General features: G+C 50.0%; 1 protein-coding gene across 2 annotated transcripts in view; it reads left to right on the top strand.

The window, feature by feature from the left end:
• The first annotated feature begins 709 nt into the window (after positions 1 to 709).
• Positions 710 to 13,607, top strand: part of SLC27A2 (solute carrier family 27 member 2) — a 30,266-nt gene continuing 17,368 nt past the window's right edge. The window contains exons 1-5 of one of the 2 annotated variants that reach the window (XM_054042558.1): positions 852 to 1,278; positions 6,022 to 6,142; positions 7,946 to 8,155; positions 9,177 to 9,335; positions 11,324 to 11,448. In XM_054042558.1, the coding sequence (XP_053898533.1) occupies positions 937 to 1,278; positions 6,022 to 6,142; positions 7,946 to 8,155; positions 9,177 to 9,335; positions 11,324 to 11,448 (957 nt within the window). In that variant the 5' untranslated portion in view covers positions 852 to 936. Of the gene's footprint in view, positions 1,279 to 6,021; positions 6,143 to 7,945; positions 8,156 to 9,176; positions 9,336 to 11,323; positions 11,449 to 13,607 lie in introns of both variants that reach the window. The other variant, XM_054042557.1, reaches the window with a different exon arrangement.

Here is a 13,607-nt window from a genome sequence, read left to right on the forward strand (position 1 = left end):
GAATCAGCTCGATCTGATAGATCAGTGTCTCTCCCCCGCTACCAGGCACTACAATTGTTGTTGCCACTGAAATCAGAGATATGGAAATCATGCATACAAATCGCTGTTTCCCTCAGCTGTAATTGAAGCTTTGTTATCCTCGTGATGTGGAGCTAGGTGAGCTGTGTGTGAAACATCCTCTCCCACCCCACGTCCCCTGCAGCAAAGCAGGGCGGCGTCTGTCACCCCTTGGGGCACCTATTCTGGGAGGGAAATCAGAAAGAAACTCGGGGGTGCTACTATGCTGATTTCAGCCTCCCTTCCCAGGCACCTAACCCCTCTGGGTGCGGTGGAGTGAGTCGGGTTAGAGGTACCGTTTGGCAGGCGAGCCAGAGCTGGAGAGTACTTTGGTTTTAACGACGGGAAGAGATGGCATCTCGCCGGAGCGTGGCCAGTTGGTAGGGAAGGGCTCTCCCGCACCAGCAAAGGCATTTCCCCGATCTCTCACCACGTCCAGCTCTGGAAAAGTGACCGGCCATGAGTCCTCCCCGCTGTGCCTCGCGCGGCAGGTTTCGCCTAGGCGCTGTCTCCGCAACCATCCAGCCCCATGTGGCTGGTACCTGGTGCTGACTCCTCCTGATGCGATTCCTGTCCCTGCCCCCTCTAATCCCACCCCCGCTCGGGCACCGCTCCCCTCCCGCCGGGGCCAGGGAGGCGGGAGCGGCTGGGCCCGCCCCTGCCCAGCCGGGAGCCGAGCAACCAGCCAGGCGCAGCTCCGTGCGCTCCGAGTCCCTTGCGCTGAGCACTGGCCGGGCAGGGTCATGTTCTCCTTCTTCTACACCGCGCTCGCGGGGCTGCTGCTCCTGCCGCTGCTGCTGAACCTCGCCTGCCCCTACTTCTTCCGCGACCTGCGCTTCTTCCTCAAGATGGCCCGGGCGGCGCGGCTGGCGCGCAACTATGGGGCGCGGAACCCGCCGCGCACCATCCTGGAGGTGTTCAGGCAGCGGGCGCGCCGGGAGCCGCGCAAGCCCCTGCTGCTGTTCAGGGAGGAGGCGCACACCTACGAGCAAGTGGACAAGCGGAGCAGCCAGGTGGCCCGGGCGCTGCGCGAGCACGTCGGGCTGCAGCAAGGGGACTGCCTGGCCCTCTTGCTGGGCAACGAGCCTGCCTACATCTGGATCTGGCTGGGCTTGGCCAAGCTGGGCTGCGCCATGGCCTGCCTCAACTACAACATCAGGGCCAAGTCCTTGCTGCACTGCTTCCAGTGCAGCGGAGCCAAGGTGCTGCTGGCAGCCCCAGGTGAGACCCGCTCCAGCGGCCAGGCTGCTGGGGGGAGTAGGGGGGCGGGGGGTAGGGAAAGTGGCCTGCCCCTGGCCGCCCATCCACGTGGGCCCACACCTGCTGGGCTTCTGCTGCTCATTGACATCTGCTCAGGGAGACAGCACCTGGCCTGCAGCCCTCTGAGGCGGGAATGTGGGACAGGCCCCAGGGGTGGGGATGGGGTTGCCCAGAATGTGGGACAGGCCCCAGGGGGTGGGGAGCGGGTTGAGGTGGAGGGTTGTTCCTTTAACATGTACAATAATCTCTGCTACAACTTCATTGTCAAGACTTGGCCTCTCCAAGGTCAGTAATTTGGAACAAGGGAGATGCCTTGCCCAGTTTTTTTTCTGGGGAGGGAGGTGGGATTCTTCCAATAGTTAGCAAGTGCAGAAGAGCAAGACGCAGTCTAAGGCCCTAGCCCTACCAATGCACATGATTAACTTTACACACTGTGAGTAGCTCTATCACAGGGGTGGGCAAACTTTTGGGCCTGAGGGGCACATCGGGTTTCTGAAATTGTATGGAGGGCCAGTTACGGGAGGCTGTGCCTCCCCAAACAGCCAGGCATGGCCTGGCCCCTGCCCCCATCCGACTCCCCCCCCCCCCACCGCCGCCCCCGCTTCTCGTCCCCTGATGCCCCCCCCCGGGACTCCTGCCCCATCCACCCCCCCGTTCCCTGACAGCCCTCCTCCCCAGGAACCCTGCCCCATCCATCCCTCCCTGTCCCCTGACCGCCCCTGGAACCCCTGCCCCGACTGCCCCCCAACGCCCCATCCTCCCCCTCTCTCCTTCCTGACTGCCCGCCAAGGACCCCTGCCTCCATTCAACCTCCCGTTCCCCGCCCTCTGACCGCCCCACCCCCTATCCACACCCCCGCCGCCGATCACCACCCCAAATTCCCCTGCCCTCTATCCAACCCCTGCTGCTCCCTGCCCCTTACCATGCTGCCTGGAGCACTGGTGGCTGGGGGTGCTACAGCCGCGATGCCCAGAACACCAGGACAGGCAGCCGTGCTGCCCGGCTGGAGCCAGCCATGCCACTGCACAGCTCAGAGCACCGGGTCAGGCCGCGGCTCTGCGGCTCCACCACCCAGAGCATTGCACCGGCAGCGGAGCGAGCTCAGGCTGTGGGGGAGGGGAAACAGCAGGGGAGGGGACGGGGGCGAGCTTCCCAGGCCAGGAGCTCAGGGGCCAGGCAGGAGGGTCCCATGGGCTGGTTGTGGCCCACGGGCCATAGTCTGCCCACCTCTGCCCTATTAGCATCAAGTTTGGAGCCTTAAACCTTAATCCTGAAATTGACTCTGTCTAGGTGGTCCCCTGCACCTGCACTGAGCCCCCACTGACTTAAATTAAATTAAATTAAATTAATGGAGATATCCCATCTCCTAGAACTGGAAGGGACCTTGAAAGGTCATAGAGTCCAGCCCCCTGCCTTCACTAGCATGACCAAGTACTAATTTTGCCCCAGATCCCTAAGTGGCCCCCTCAAGGATTGAACTCACAACCCTGGGTTTAGCAGGCCAATGCTCAAACCACTGAGCTATTCCTCCCCCCACTTAATGGGACTCCAGGTGGGCAAAGGAGGGTCTGCTCAGGTGAAATATGTGCCATAGTGCTGAAAGTTTTTGTCAAAGAGCCAGGCAGTCAAAGATGTAGCATTTAAACATCCAGGTGCTTTGTGGGATAAGCAGAGGATGCATCAAGTAAGGTGTAAGAATGTAACATACCTTCGGTAAGTAACTACATGGGGAACAAATATTTAATAATGGGCTCTTCGCTCTAGCAGAGAAAGGCATAACATGTCACCCAAGGGCTGGAAGTTGAAGCTAGACAAATTCAGACTGGAAATAAGGTGTAAGTTTTTGATGGTGAGAGTAATAAATCGTTGGAACAATTTACAAAGTGTCGTGGTGGATTCTCTGTAATTGACTATTTTAAAATCAAGATTGGATGTTTTTCTAAAAGATCTGCGCTAGGATTTATTTTCGGGAAGTTCTATGGCCTGTGGGAGACAGGAGGTCAGAGTAGATGATCACAATGGTCCATTCTGCCCTTAGAATCTATGAATCGATGAATGTTCCCAAATCATTTGCAATATATTTTCATTTCCAATTTATATAGTAAGGGGAAATCTCCAGAAAAAGAGAGTGTACTTAGGGATCAGGTATGTATGCAGATAAAATATCTGCATTAATATTTGCAGGGTCAAGGCTATTTCTATGCAGATATTTAAATGCACCTAAATTTTATGAACACAAAAACAAATCTTTCCAAGCCTAACACAGGAATTATACCTCAGTGAGAATGAATTCCATGCTACATTTGAACTTTCAAAATTAATCAATGTCTAAGTTATCACCATGAGAAAAAGCTAGTGTTTAGGACAGGAAAATGTACTTTTCCAAAAAGTATTCAGCTCTGGGAAAAGACCAAACAAAGGAGGTTTCAGCCCAAAATGAGAATTTTTTTTTGAAGCCAAATGGTTGAAAATAGTGGGTTATTAATGACATCATTACCCCAACCTTAGCTGTAGTAGTCACTACTGGCAGTTGTTAAAATAATATAAGGAGAGGACAAAAAAAGACAGATTTCCCCTCTGTTAAACATTTACTTTCTCATCCCTGATTTGAGTTTCGACCTTTACTCTGCATTTCTGTGCTACTCTAGGTCAAAGGTAAATCTCTTCTGATCACAACTGTATCATGTGTGATCATTGTTATTTACTTGCATGGATATTTTGAATAGGTTTCTGCAAAGGAATATGCTGATTCAATTATAAAAGGAGTAGAGTGTATTGTATTTACATCTGTGTTTGTTGCCAGACCATGGCTCATTAGATCTACATGTGGAGGGGTCTTATATTAAACTGTCCATGGAGAAAGGGGGTTTGGGTGCCTCTGCAGAACATTCCCCTCCCTGCCACCCAACCCAATTCTCCATGCAGTCCAGGGTCTGTGTAGAAGGAGGGGGTGGAGTGAGGGTGGGCAGGAACAGGAGGGACAGGCCATCTGAATGCACATCATTCTCCCTTCCAGTCCTGCAGAAGATGTCCAAAAATGTTAATACAGCCTGAAGCCATATTAACCATTTTTAGTTCCCCTTGCTGAACCCCAGAGGAAGCTACAGAGTGTTTTGGTGGGGGAGTCCTTGGCAGTCAGGGCCGGCGCTTCCATTAGGTGACCCTAGGCGGTTGCCTAGGGTGGCAGGATTTGGGGGGTGGCATTTTGCCGTCCTGGGCGGAAATTCGGCGGCGGGGGGTCCTTCCGCTCCGGGTCTTCGGCAGAAATTCGGTGGCGGGGGGTCCTTCCGCTCCGGGACCTGCCGCTGAAGTGCCCCGAAGACACGGAGCGGAAGGACCCCCACAGCCGAATGCTCAGAGGAGGAGCGCTGCCGCCTAGGGCGGCAAAAACCCTGGCGCCGCTCCTGTTGGCAGTACAGCACCAATGGAGTTGTGCTGACATAGAGCCAGGGGTGTTGGTGGGAGCCAGAGTTGCAGCAGACGTCTGGGGTCTCCACACGGATGGCTCTGCGACCTGCCAGATCTGGGAGTAGCTTTTCTGCTAGGGTGGCAAACTTTTACAGTCTGGGCCTTAGCTTGGTATATTTATAAATACCATTCCCAAGAACATCGACAGGCAACTACCCTAGAAATATTGGTTCCAATAATAGCAATTTTTCATCCCAGTTGCTAAATTCAAAGTGAATGGCAGAGCAGTTTGTTTTGGGATACAGCAGGTTGGGTTGCTGAATCCAACAGTAGGTTGCATATTAGGAACAGTTCCAACTCTTTTGATGGCATTTCTACGCAAGAAAAATGTACACAGACAGCTTTTGCAACATTTCATAACTTGGGGAAGGGATTAATATAAATTAAATGAAAGGACTCTTGTAAATTACATGAACATCTAAAAAAAGTGCAAGAATTAGGTCCTTTGAGTGAAGAGAAAAGTCCCTGGGATATTGAGTCAGTCTCCTACAGAGAATACTGACGCAGTACATAAACAAGCTACCTTTACAAGTAATCTCTCACTTTTGGTTTTAGTGATAGAAAAGTGAAAGCACTACGTAAGTTAACTGTAGACATCAAATTGGACAGTATGTCAGGGTTTTGCTCAGACATTTAAAACATATATTTCATGCTATAAAACATCCTAGAAATGTGGGACCAAATTCTCAGATGGTGTAAGCCAATGCATCTCCATAGAAATCAACACAGCTTCTGCCCCAGGACCCCCCTTCTGCCCCCTTGACACTCAGCATTGATTAGGGCAGCCCTCAAGACAGCCATTGAAGTCAATGGAGCTATGACAGTTTACATCCCGTGAGAATCTGGTTTCTGTCTCTCTACACATCAGCAGATTTGATAGCATGTGCCTGGGGCCAAATTTTCCTCCCCTTGCTCACATAAAACTTCCATTGACTTGACTTCAGTGGGAGCATTTATATAAGTAAGTCAATCCCAATTTGTCCCTGGGTGTGAATTTTCGCTGGTTTGATTTGTGTGCGAGTTTTACAGTTTGATTCCCGTAAATTATTCTTTCTACAACATGAGTCTGTGTTTCCTTCTTCCCCCTGCTTCAAGCTGTTTTGAGAATGGAATCCTGAAGCAGTAGCTGTTTGAGTGAAATTGGTGATGAGGGTCCATGTTAAATTATCTGAACTTGCTAGTTCAAAGGGAAATTGTCATACCCGTGATTTGAAAGGTCTTTTTGTTGCTTTGCAGTGTGCTTGTCAGATTCTACCCAACATTATGAAAATGTCGACTCTCTTTTCTGTTTTCACACGTATAGCCATTTGCTGTTTAAAGGAGGACTTTGAGTTGCAAGAAACCAGCCAAGACACTGGTGACTATACCAGCCAAAGTAGATAATCTTATTTTTCTAATAGAGCAAGTGAGCAAGTAAACATCATGCTGTACATGAAGAGAGCCTGTGCATTGTCATTTCTACCACTGGACCCTTTTTATTGTAAATTTCAAGTTTTTTTTTTTCATTGGCATTCGGGCTCACTGTGGATGAAATTCGCCATTGTACGAAGGATGGGTGGGACATAGTGGGACATAGATCTGGTGTGGGAACTCTGCACAGGAGTATATTTCCCTGGAAGGGGGAAATTCACCACCCTTCAGTGGCCATTTTCTCTATCCCCTATCTGGCACAAAACAGTGGCAAAGAGGCTGTAAAGCTCCCTGGGAAACACCCTCAGCATGAGTCCTATTCAGCAGCCACAGACTGGGTAGGCCAACTATATATTCCTCCCCCATCCCAGGGATCTTGTCCCTGGTGGCTGCAAGCAGGAGGAAGTGTGTCTGGGGCATTCCTACTCCCTGGTTCTTGCAAGGCACATACCTCTCAAAGGTGAGCTAACCTGTACTGACGATTGAGTCAGGATCAGGGAGGCACAAAGTGTTTTTCCTTGGGCCTGGTCTACACCTAAAATTGACACTGACCAAGTTACAGTGGTCAGGGCTATGAAAAACTTCATGCCCTGTGTAACGTAGTTAGGTTGACCTAACCCTCACTGTAGTAGCAGCTCTTGGTCAGGTGGATTATCTACATCAAGGGAAAAACCACTTCTGTTAGGGTACGTCTTCACTTACCGGAGGGTCCGGTGGCAGGCAATCGAAGTTCTGGGATCGATTTATCGCGTCTGGTTAAGACGCGATAAATCGATCCCAGATCAATCCCGGAAGTGCTTGCCGTCGACGCCGGTACTCCAGCTCGCCGAGAGGAGTATGCGGCATCGACGGGGGAGCCTTCCTGCCGCGTCTGGACCCGCGGTAAGTTCGGACTAAGGTACTTCGAATTCAGCTACGTTATTAACATAGCTGAATTTGCGTACCTTAGTCCGAAGTGGGGGCTTAGTGGGGACCAGGCCTTAGTGTAGAAAGCTTCTATACTACAGCCAGGACTGCCCCGGGGGGGGGGGGGGGGGTGCAAGTTGGGCAATTTGCCCCAGGCCCCACAGGACCCCCCTGAGAATATAGTATTCTATAGTATTGCAACTTTTTTTTATGGAAGGGGCCCCCTCAATCCTCTGGGCGGCCCTGACTACAGCACCATAAAGCACAGCTGCGGCAGTGTAGCTGTGTCACTGTAGCATAGCCTGGGCCGGTGCAACCACTAGGTGAACTAGGCAGCCGCCTAGGGCGCCTAAAAGCCTGCTCAGGCGAGGAGGTGGAGTGGAGGTGAGCTGGGGCGTGGGGGGCATGGGGAGGGCCGCCCGCAGTAACAGGGGGGGGCGCACAGGGGAACCGCTCCCCACCCCAGATCACCTCCACTCTGCCTCCTCCGCTGAGCACACAGCCCCCGCTCTAATTCTCCTCCAATTGGCGCCTCAAGCGGAGGAGGCGGAGCAGAGGTGAGCTGGGGCGGGTTCCCCGGGCTGGGTTAGCTGCCGCGGTGGGCGGGGTTAGCTGGGTGAGGGGGTTGCGCAAGGTGGAAGTTTCGCGCCCTAGGCGAAACTTCCTTGCACCGGCCACGAGCATAGCCACGGCCTCAGTCCTTTCATTAGACACTGAACCGACAAAGGCATGAATCATTCCTGAGTGCAGGTAAATACAAAATTTCCCAAGGCAAAACTTGGGACACAAATTAGGCCATGCAAAATGTTCTTAGAATTATTTTCTATTTTCTTTGTGCTGTAAGAATTGAAAGCAGCTGTTGAAGAAATATTGCCAGCCCTGAAAAAAGAAAACGTAAGAGTCTTCTACCTAAGCAGGACATCCGATACAGAAGGGGTTGACAGTTTCATTGACAAAATGGAAGTGGTTTCAGATGAGCCTACTCCACAGTCTTGGAGATCAAATGTCACTTCTAAAACTCCTGCCATGTATATTTATACCTCTGGGACTACAGGTAATGTAAATGGGGTTATCCGACAAATATCACATCGACGGGGGGGAAGAAATGATTAGAGTGAAATTTTAATTTTCCTTTTTTTCTGCTGAGTAATTCTTACAAGTCATCTTCAAAATCCCATTTCTGTCTGAAAATGTTTTACCTGCTATTGTTACAAGTAAACCCAAGATTTCTGGAAATGAAAGAGATTAGAGAAAAATATGTTTTTCTTTGCTTTTTCTTTTCTTTGGGCATTTGAAAGCACTTTGTGTACTGTCATTTTCCCTTATTTGTGTGGATCATCTCTAACACATCAATGGGGGGAGAAGAACTTTTGAAAAAAAAATAGGCAGATATGACTGTCCAATCTCCAAAATTGGCAGGGGGACTCAGAGATAAATATAGTCCTAGATGCTATTTTTAACTACTTTTTGTTTTCATTGACTAGATTTCAAGGTGATGGTGCCCATTAACTATTGCAAGCACTTTTGGAAGTAAACATCTTCCAAGTTATATGTGAATCAAATTGTATCTTAATGAATCAAACTATACTATATTTTACTATAGTTGATGCTATACTTTCTTTCACATACAGTGCCACTCCCCCACCAGCATGACCTACTCTGGCATTCCTATATATTTTGCATCCTGGTACTATCATGTCCCATTGATTATCATTGTCCCCCCAAGTTTCTGTGATAACTATTATATCAGTATCTTCATTCAATAGCAGGCCTTCAGGTTAAGCCATCTTAGTATTTGGACTTCTAGCAGTTGTACACAAGCAATTATAAAACTTGTCAATATTTAGTTGTATACTTACACGTGATGTAAATGAACAGGACTATTTTTCATTTGACTATGTCTCTTTAGTTTCTATCTGTACTTTATCAACTTTCAGCCTCTGAGCTTTATGAGGATATAGAGTATCCCCTTTAATAACTCCTCCGCTAAGGGAAGTCCCTGTCTGAACTACCCCTTGGTCATTAGGTGTTCCAATCATATGAAAGAGCACACCTTTTCTATTGCCTTAACACAGGTCTTCCAAAGGCTGCAGTGATTACCCACGAACGCATGCTGTTAGCTTGTGGTTTGTTCAGTACAAGTGGCGTGACCTCTGAGGACATTGTGTATAATGCCCTGCCACTGTATCACAGTGCTGCCCTCCTGATTGGAGTTCATGGATGCATCATGCAAGGTACAGTGCACCTTACAGTGTAAATGAGTTACTGTGCTTATGGGAAGAAACAGCAAAATTCATACCCGGAGCCAGCTCTTCTGCCCTACATGGCAGTGTCACAGTTTCAGGGTTAACTGTACCTTTGACTCCACTCCTGGTCTCCCTTGAAGGTGCCCACTTCAGGCTTCCTAGCCCTCACCTCTCTTGGATGGAGACCTGCATCATCCTCCCTCCAGACTGGAGGTTTACGCTTGCAGTCCCTCTGCACTTCATTGAGATTGCCCCAGAACGACCAGGATCCAGCCTCTGTGGTTAACCTTTCTTAGGGTTACCATATTTTGAGTGTCCAAAAAGAGGACACTCCACGGGGCCCCAGCCCCGCCCCCAGCCCTGCCCCAACTCCACCCCTTCCCCAAAGTCCCCGCCCCAACTCCGCCCCCTCCCCTGCTTCCCACGAACATTTGATTCGCAGGAAGCCTGAAGCAGGCAGCAGGTAAGCTGCGGGGGGGGGGGGGGGGGGGGGGAGGAGGCGTGGCCCAGTCTGGCTCCCCCAACCGAGCGGCTCCCTCCGGCGGCCGGCCCCAGCGTCTCCAGCCTGGCTCGGCTCCTGGGGTGCCGTCCCCGGACCAGCCCCCGGCCGAGCACCCCCGGCCCAGCACCCCCGCACCCCCGGCCCCGCACCCCCGGGCCAGCCCCCGGGCCAGCACCCCCGGCCCCGCACCGCCGGGCCCAACCCGGCCCCGCACCCTCAGTCCCCTGGCTGGCACCCCCAGCCCGGCCCCCGGCCCGGCAACCCCGGGCCAGCCCCCGGCCGAGCACCCCCGGCCCAGGCCCAGCGCCCCCGGCCCCTGGCCCAGCACCGCCGGCCCCGGCCCGGCCCCACACCCCCGGCCCCCAGCCCAGCACCGCCGGCCCCCGGCCCCGCACCCCCGGCCCTGTACCGCCAGGCGCGGCCCGGCCCCCGGCCCCGCACCCCCGGGCCAGCCCCCGGCCGAGCACCGCCGGCCCTGGCCCGGCCCCCGGCCCAGCACCCAGCGGTGCTCCCTATTTTCCCGGACATGTTCGGCTTTTTGGGATTTCCCCCCGGACGGGGATTTGAGACCCAAAAAGCCGGACATGTCCAGGAAAATCCGGATGTATGGTAACCCTACCTTTCTCCAGGGGCTACAAGCCTGAATACCAGTTACCGACCAGCCCTCACAAAGCAAAATACAGTTATTCTAAGGGCAAAAGCATTATAGAGAAAGCATAAAAAATAATAGAAGTTCCTATCCACAGGCCAAAAGCTTGTCCTATGAGGCCTTTGTAAGCCAAAGTCTTTCCAACCCTTCCGCAAGGGTTGGGGCCCTGGACAGAAGGTCTTGTCTGTTTGCTGTATCAAAAAGAAAGTCCTTCAGACTCAGCCTTTTTATACCAAAAGCCCTTTCTTTGTCTGCTGGTCTCTGGAACTCTCAGTTTGAAACAGTATAGGCAAATCTCCCTAGGGGTAGTACCTCTCTGCAGGTGTTTACAGCCTGAGTGAGTTGCTATAATCAGCGTGTGCGCACACACACACACACACTTTTTAGTTCCTGGTAACCCTCCCCCATGGAGTTCCATACAATATCTGGCCCACAGTGAGACAGAAACCACTGATCAACTTAATACAATGTGATCCGCCCCAAAGATACTGCATGCACCTGCAATGTCTGTCACAGGCAGCTCTTCCTGTGCAGCACAACCACAGGGGTTACATGGCGCAGAATGCCACAAAGTTCATCCACTATGAATACTCCCATACTTTTTGATGGACAGAATTAAAGGATAAAGCTAGTTCCTGGCCATGGATTGTATCTGAATTTATTTTAGGAAAGGGTCACACACTTTTAAGATGAAGTTATCTCATCTATCATCCTGCAAGTTTCCTGCACTCATCACTGAAACTCCAAAGGAAATTGTACCATTTTCTCACAATCTATTTGTTATAGCCCAGTTCGATTATTTCCCCATTTTTCTTCTTTGCGTAGGTGCAACCTTAGCTCTACGCGCCAAATTTTCAGCCAGCCAGTTTTGGGTTGACTGCAGGAAATACAACGTAACAGTCATCCAGTATATTGGGGAGGTGCTTCGGTATTTATGCAACGTGCCAAAGGTAATTTCTTCTATGCGCCAGAGTTTTTTGCAAACTGATTATAAATATTGTCTGGATTACCTGTGTAATACTTCTAATATTTTAATGGACTATAATGAGCCTCAGATTCTCCACAGATTAACCTAGGGGCCAGATTCTCTGTTCCACCATGTTCATTTTGCACTGCCTAATGGTACATCAGCACTGGGGGGGGGAGAGAACCCCATGGAAACTAATCTAAGGCTATGTCTACACTAGCACTTTTGTTGATATAATGTATGTCGCTCCGGGATATGAAAAAAACACCGCTCTGAGTGACATAAGTTACACCGACAGAAGCGCCGGCAGGGACAGTGCTGTCGGAGGAAGATGCTCTCCTGCTGACATAGCTACCGCCGCTCATTGGAGTTGGATTAATTATGTCGATGAGGGCGTTGACATGGAGCGACTACATGAGCAATCTTACAGCGGGACAGCTGCATTGGTACAGATATGCCACTGTAAGCTTGCTAGTGTAGACATGGCCTTAGAGTCCAGGCTAGCTGACTTGGGCTTGTGCTATAGGGCTAAAAATAGCAGTGTAGACATTCGGGATCGCTGGAGCCCAGGCTCTGAAACCTGGCGAGGGGGGTGGATCTCAAAGCCAGAGCTCCAGCCCAAGTGGGAATGTCTACACTGCTGGTTTTAGCCCTGTCACGTGAGCTCTGTGAGCTCGAATCATTTGACTCAGGCTCTGAGACTCGCTGCCCTGGTGGGTTTTTTTGCAGTGTAAACATACCGAGTGTGCAGAGATTGCAACTGGGAATTCCTCCAGCATTAAGATGGCTTATTCCTGTGCAATAAGCCTCCCCTCAGCATAAGAGGAAGAAGGGAGGAGCATTTGGAAGGGGAAGAAAGAGAACCGGGCATGCCGGAGCAAAGCCGTAGTTTCTTTGTTAAAAGCTGTTGCCTGGTTTCAGAATCAAGTCCTAGTTAATGAATCTGTGTTCTTGGAGGTCTTAGCCAAAGAAATCCCATTAATGGTAATGTAATATGTTTATTTTATTTTAATATTGAGAAGAGAAGAAACCCAAGTCAATATCTGCTTATATGGACTGACCCATTTTCCCATTGCCTACTTTACTACTCACACTTTACAATGTATTCTCCCATTAGTGCAAAGGACACATGAATCTGTTTTGACATTAGCAAGTATGTAACATGCTCTCCATATTGTAAAGACTGAATTTATAAAAACAAAAAGTATTAAAGTGAAAAGGTTGCCCTTGGTTTAATATTTTACCCATCCACATTTTCAATATTTAACATTTTTTTTAATAATGACTATTTTGGTGTAATATATTATTTTACATCTTTTTCGATAGCTCTTTCCACCTGAGGAACTAAAATCACTTTGCACAGAATTTTACAGATACAGAATCAAGACAAGATCCTTGGCCCAGGGAGTTTACAGTCTAATTTAGATTAACATGAAATGTCTTTCAAACTAAGTACTACTGACTTAAAGTGGGCATTTCTTTTGCACAATCTTGACAAAGAGGAATACAATATGAACACGTCATAACTAGGCTCTCAGCTTTGTATGCCATAACAATGAACGGAGGAAGTGCACACCTGCTATAATCTAGCTGGCTGCAGACCAAACACGAAAGGTCCCATGGGGAAATCAAGGAGCTGGTCATTTAACATTTGGACTTGGCTAGAATCAGTTTTTAGCTGGCAAGAAACACTAGACCAGGATAGTCATGTGACCATCACAGGTGAAAGTGTTAGTGAAAAGTTCCCCAAATAACCAGATTGAGGGAGGGCTTCACTCATCTGGCATAGTAGCACAATCTTTGAGATACTCATAGTCAAGCATGGGATGTGCTACCTAAGTAACCCATCAGCATTTTCTGTCATATTCTATGGGGTCACCAGTACCTGTGTAGTGGTTAGAGCAGCCACAGAATAGAAGCAGTGTAAAGATGGAGAAACCTCCCCCCATTCTCTGTCTGCATGCAAAATCAGGCCTGAGGTTTCTTGCTGTTTGTTTAAGGTGCCACCAGACTCCTTGTTGTTTTTGCTGTTTGTTTGGATTTTTGTGTGTGTAGGGTATCAATTATGTAGCACTTTGTGGACTAGGTAGGACAAGTACATGGCTATAAATAGGGAATAACTTCACTGAAATCAATGGACTT

This window comes from Malaclemys terrapin, chromosome 10 (genome assembly GCF_027887155.1).
Source record: "Malaclemys terrapin pileata isolate rMalTer1 chromosome 10, rMalTer1.hap1, whole genome shotgun sequence".
Taxonomy (NCBI): Eukaryota; Metazoa; Chordata; order Testudines; family Emydidae; genus Malaclemys; species Malaclemys terrapin.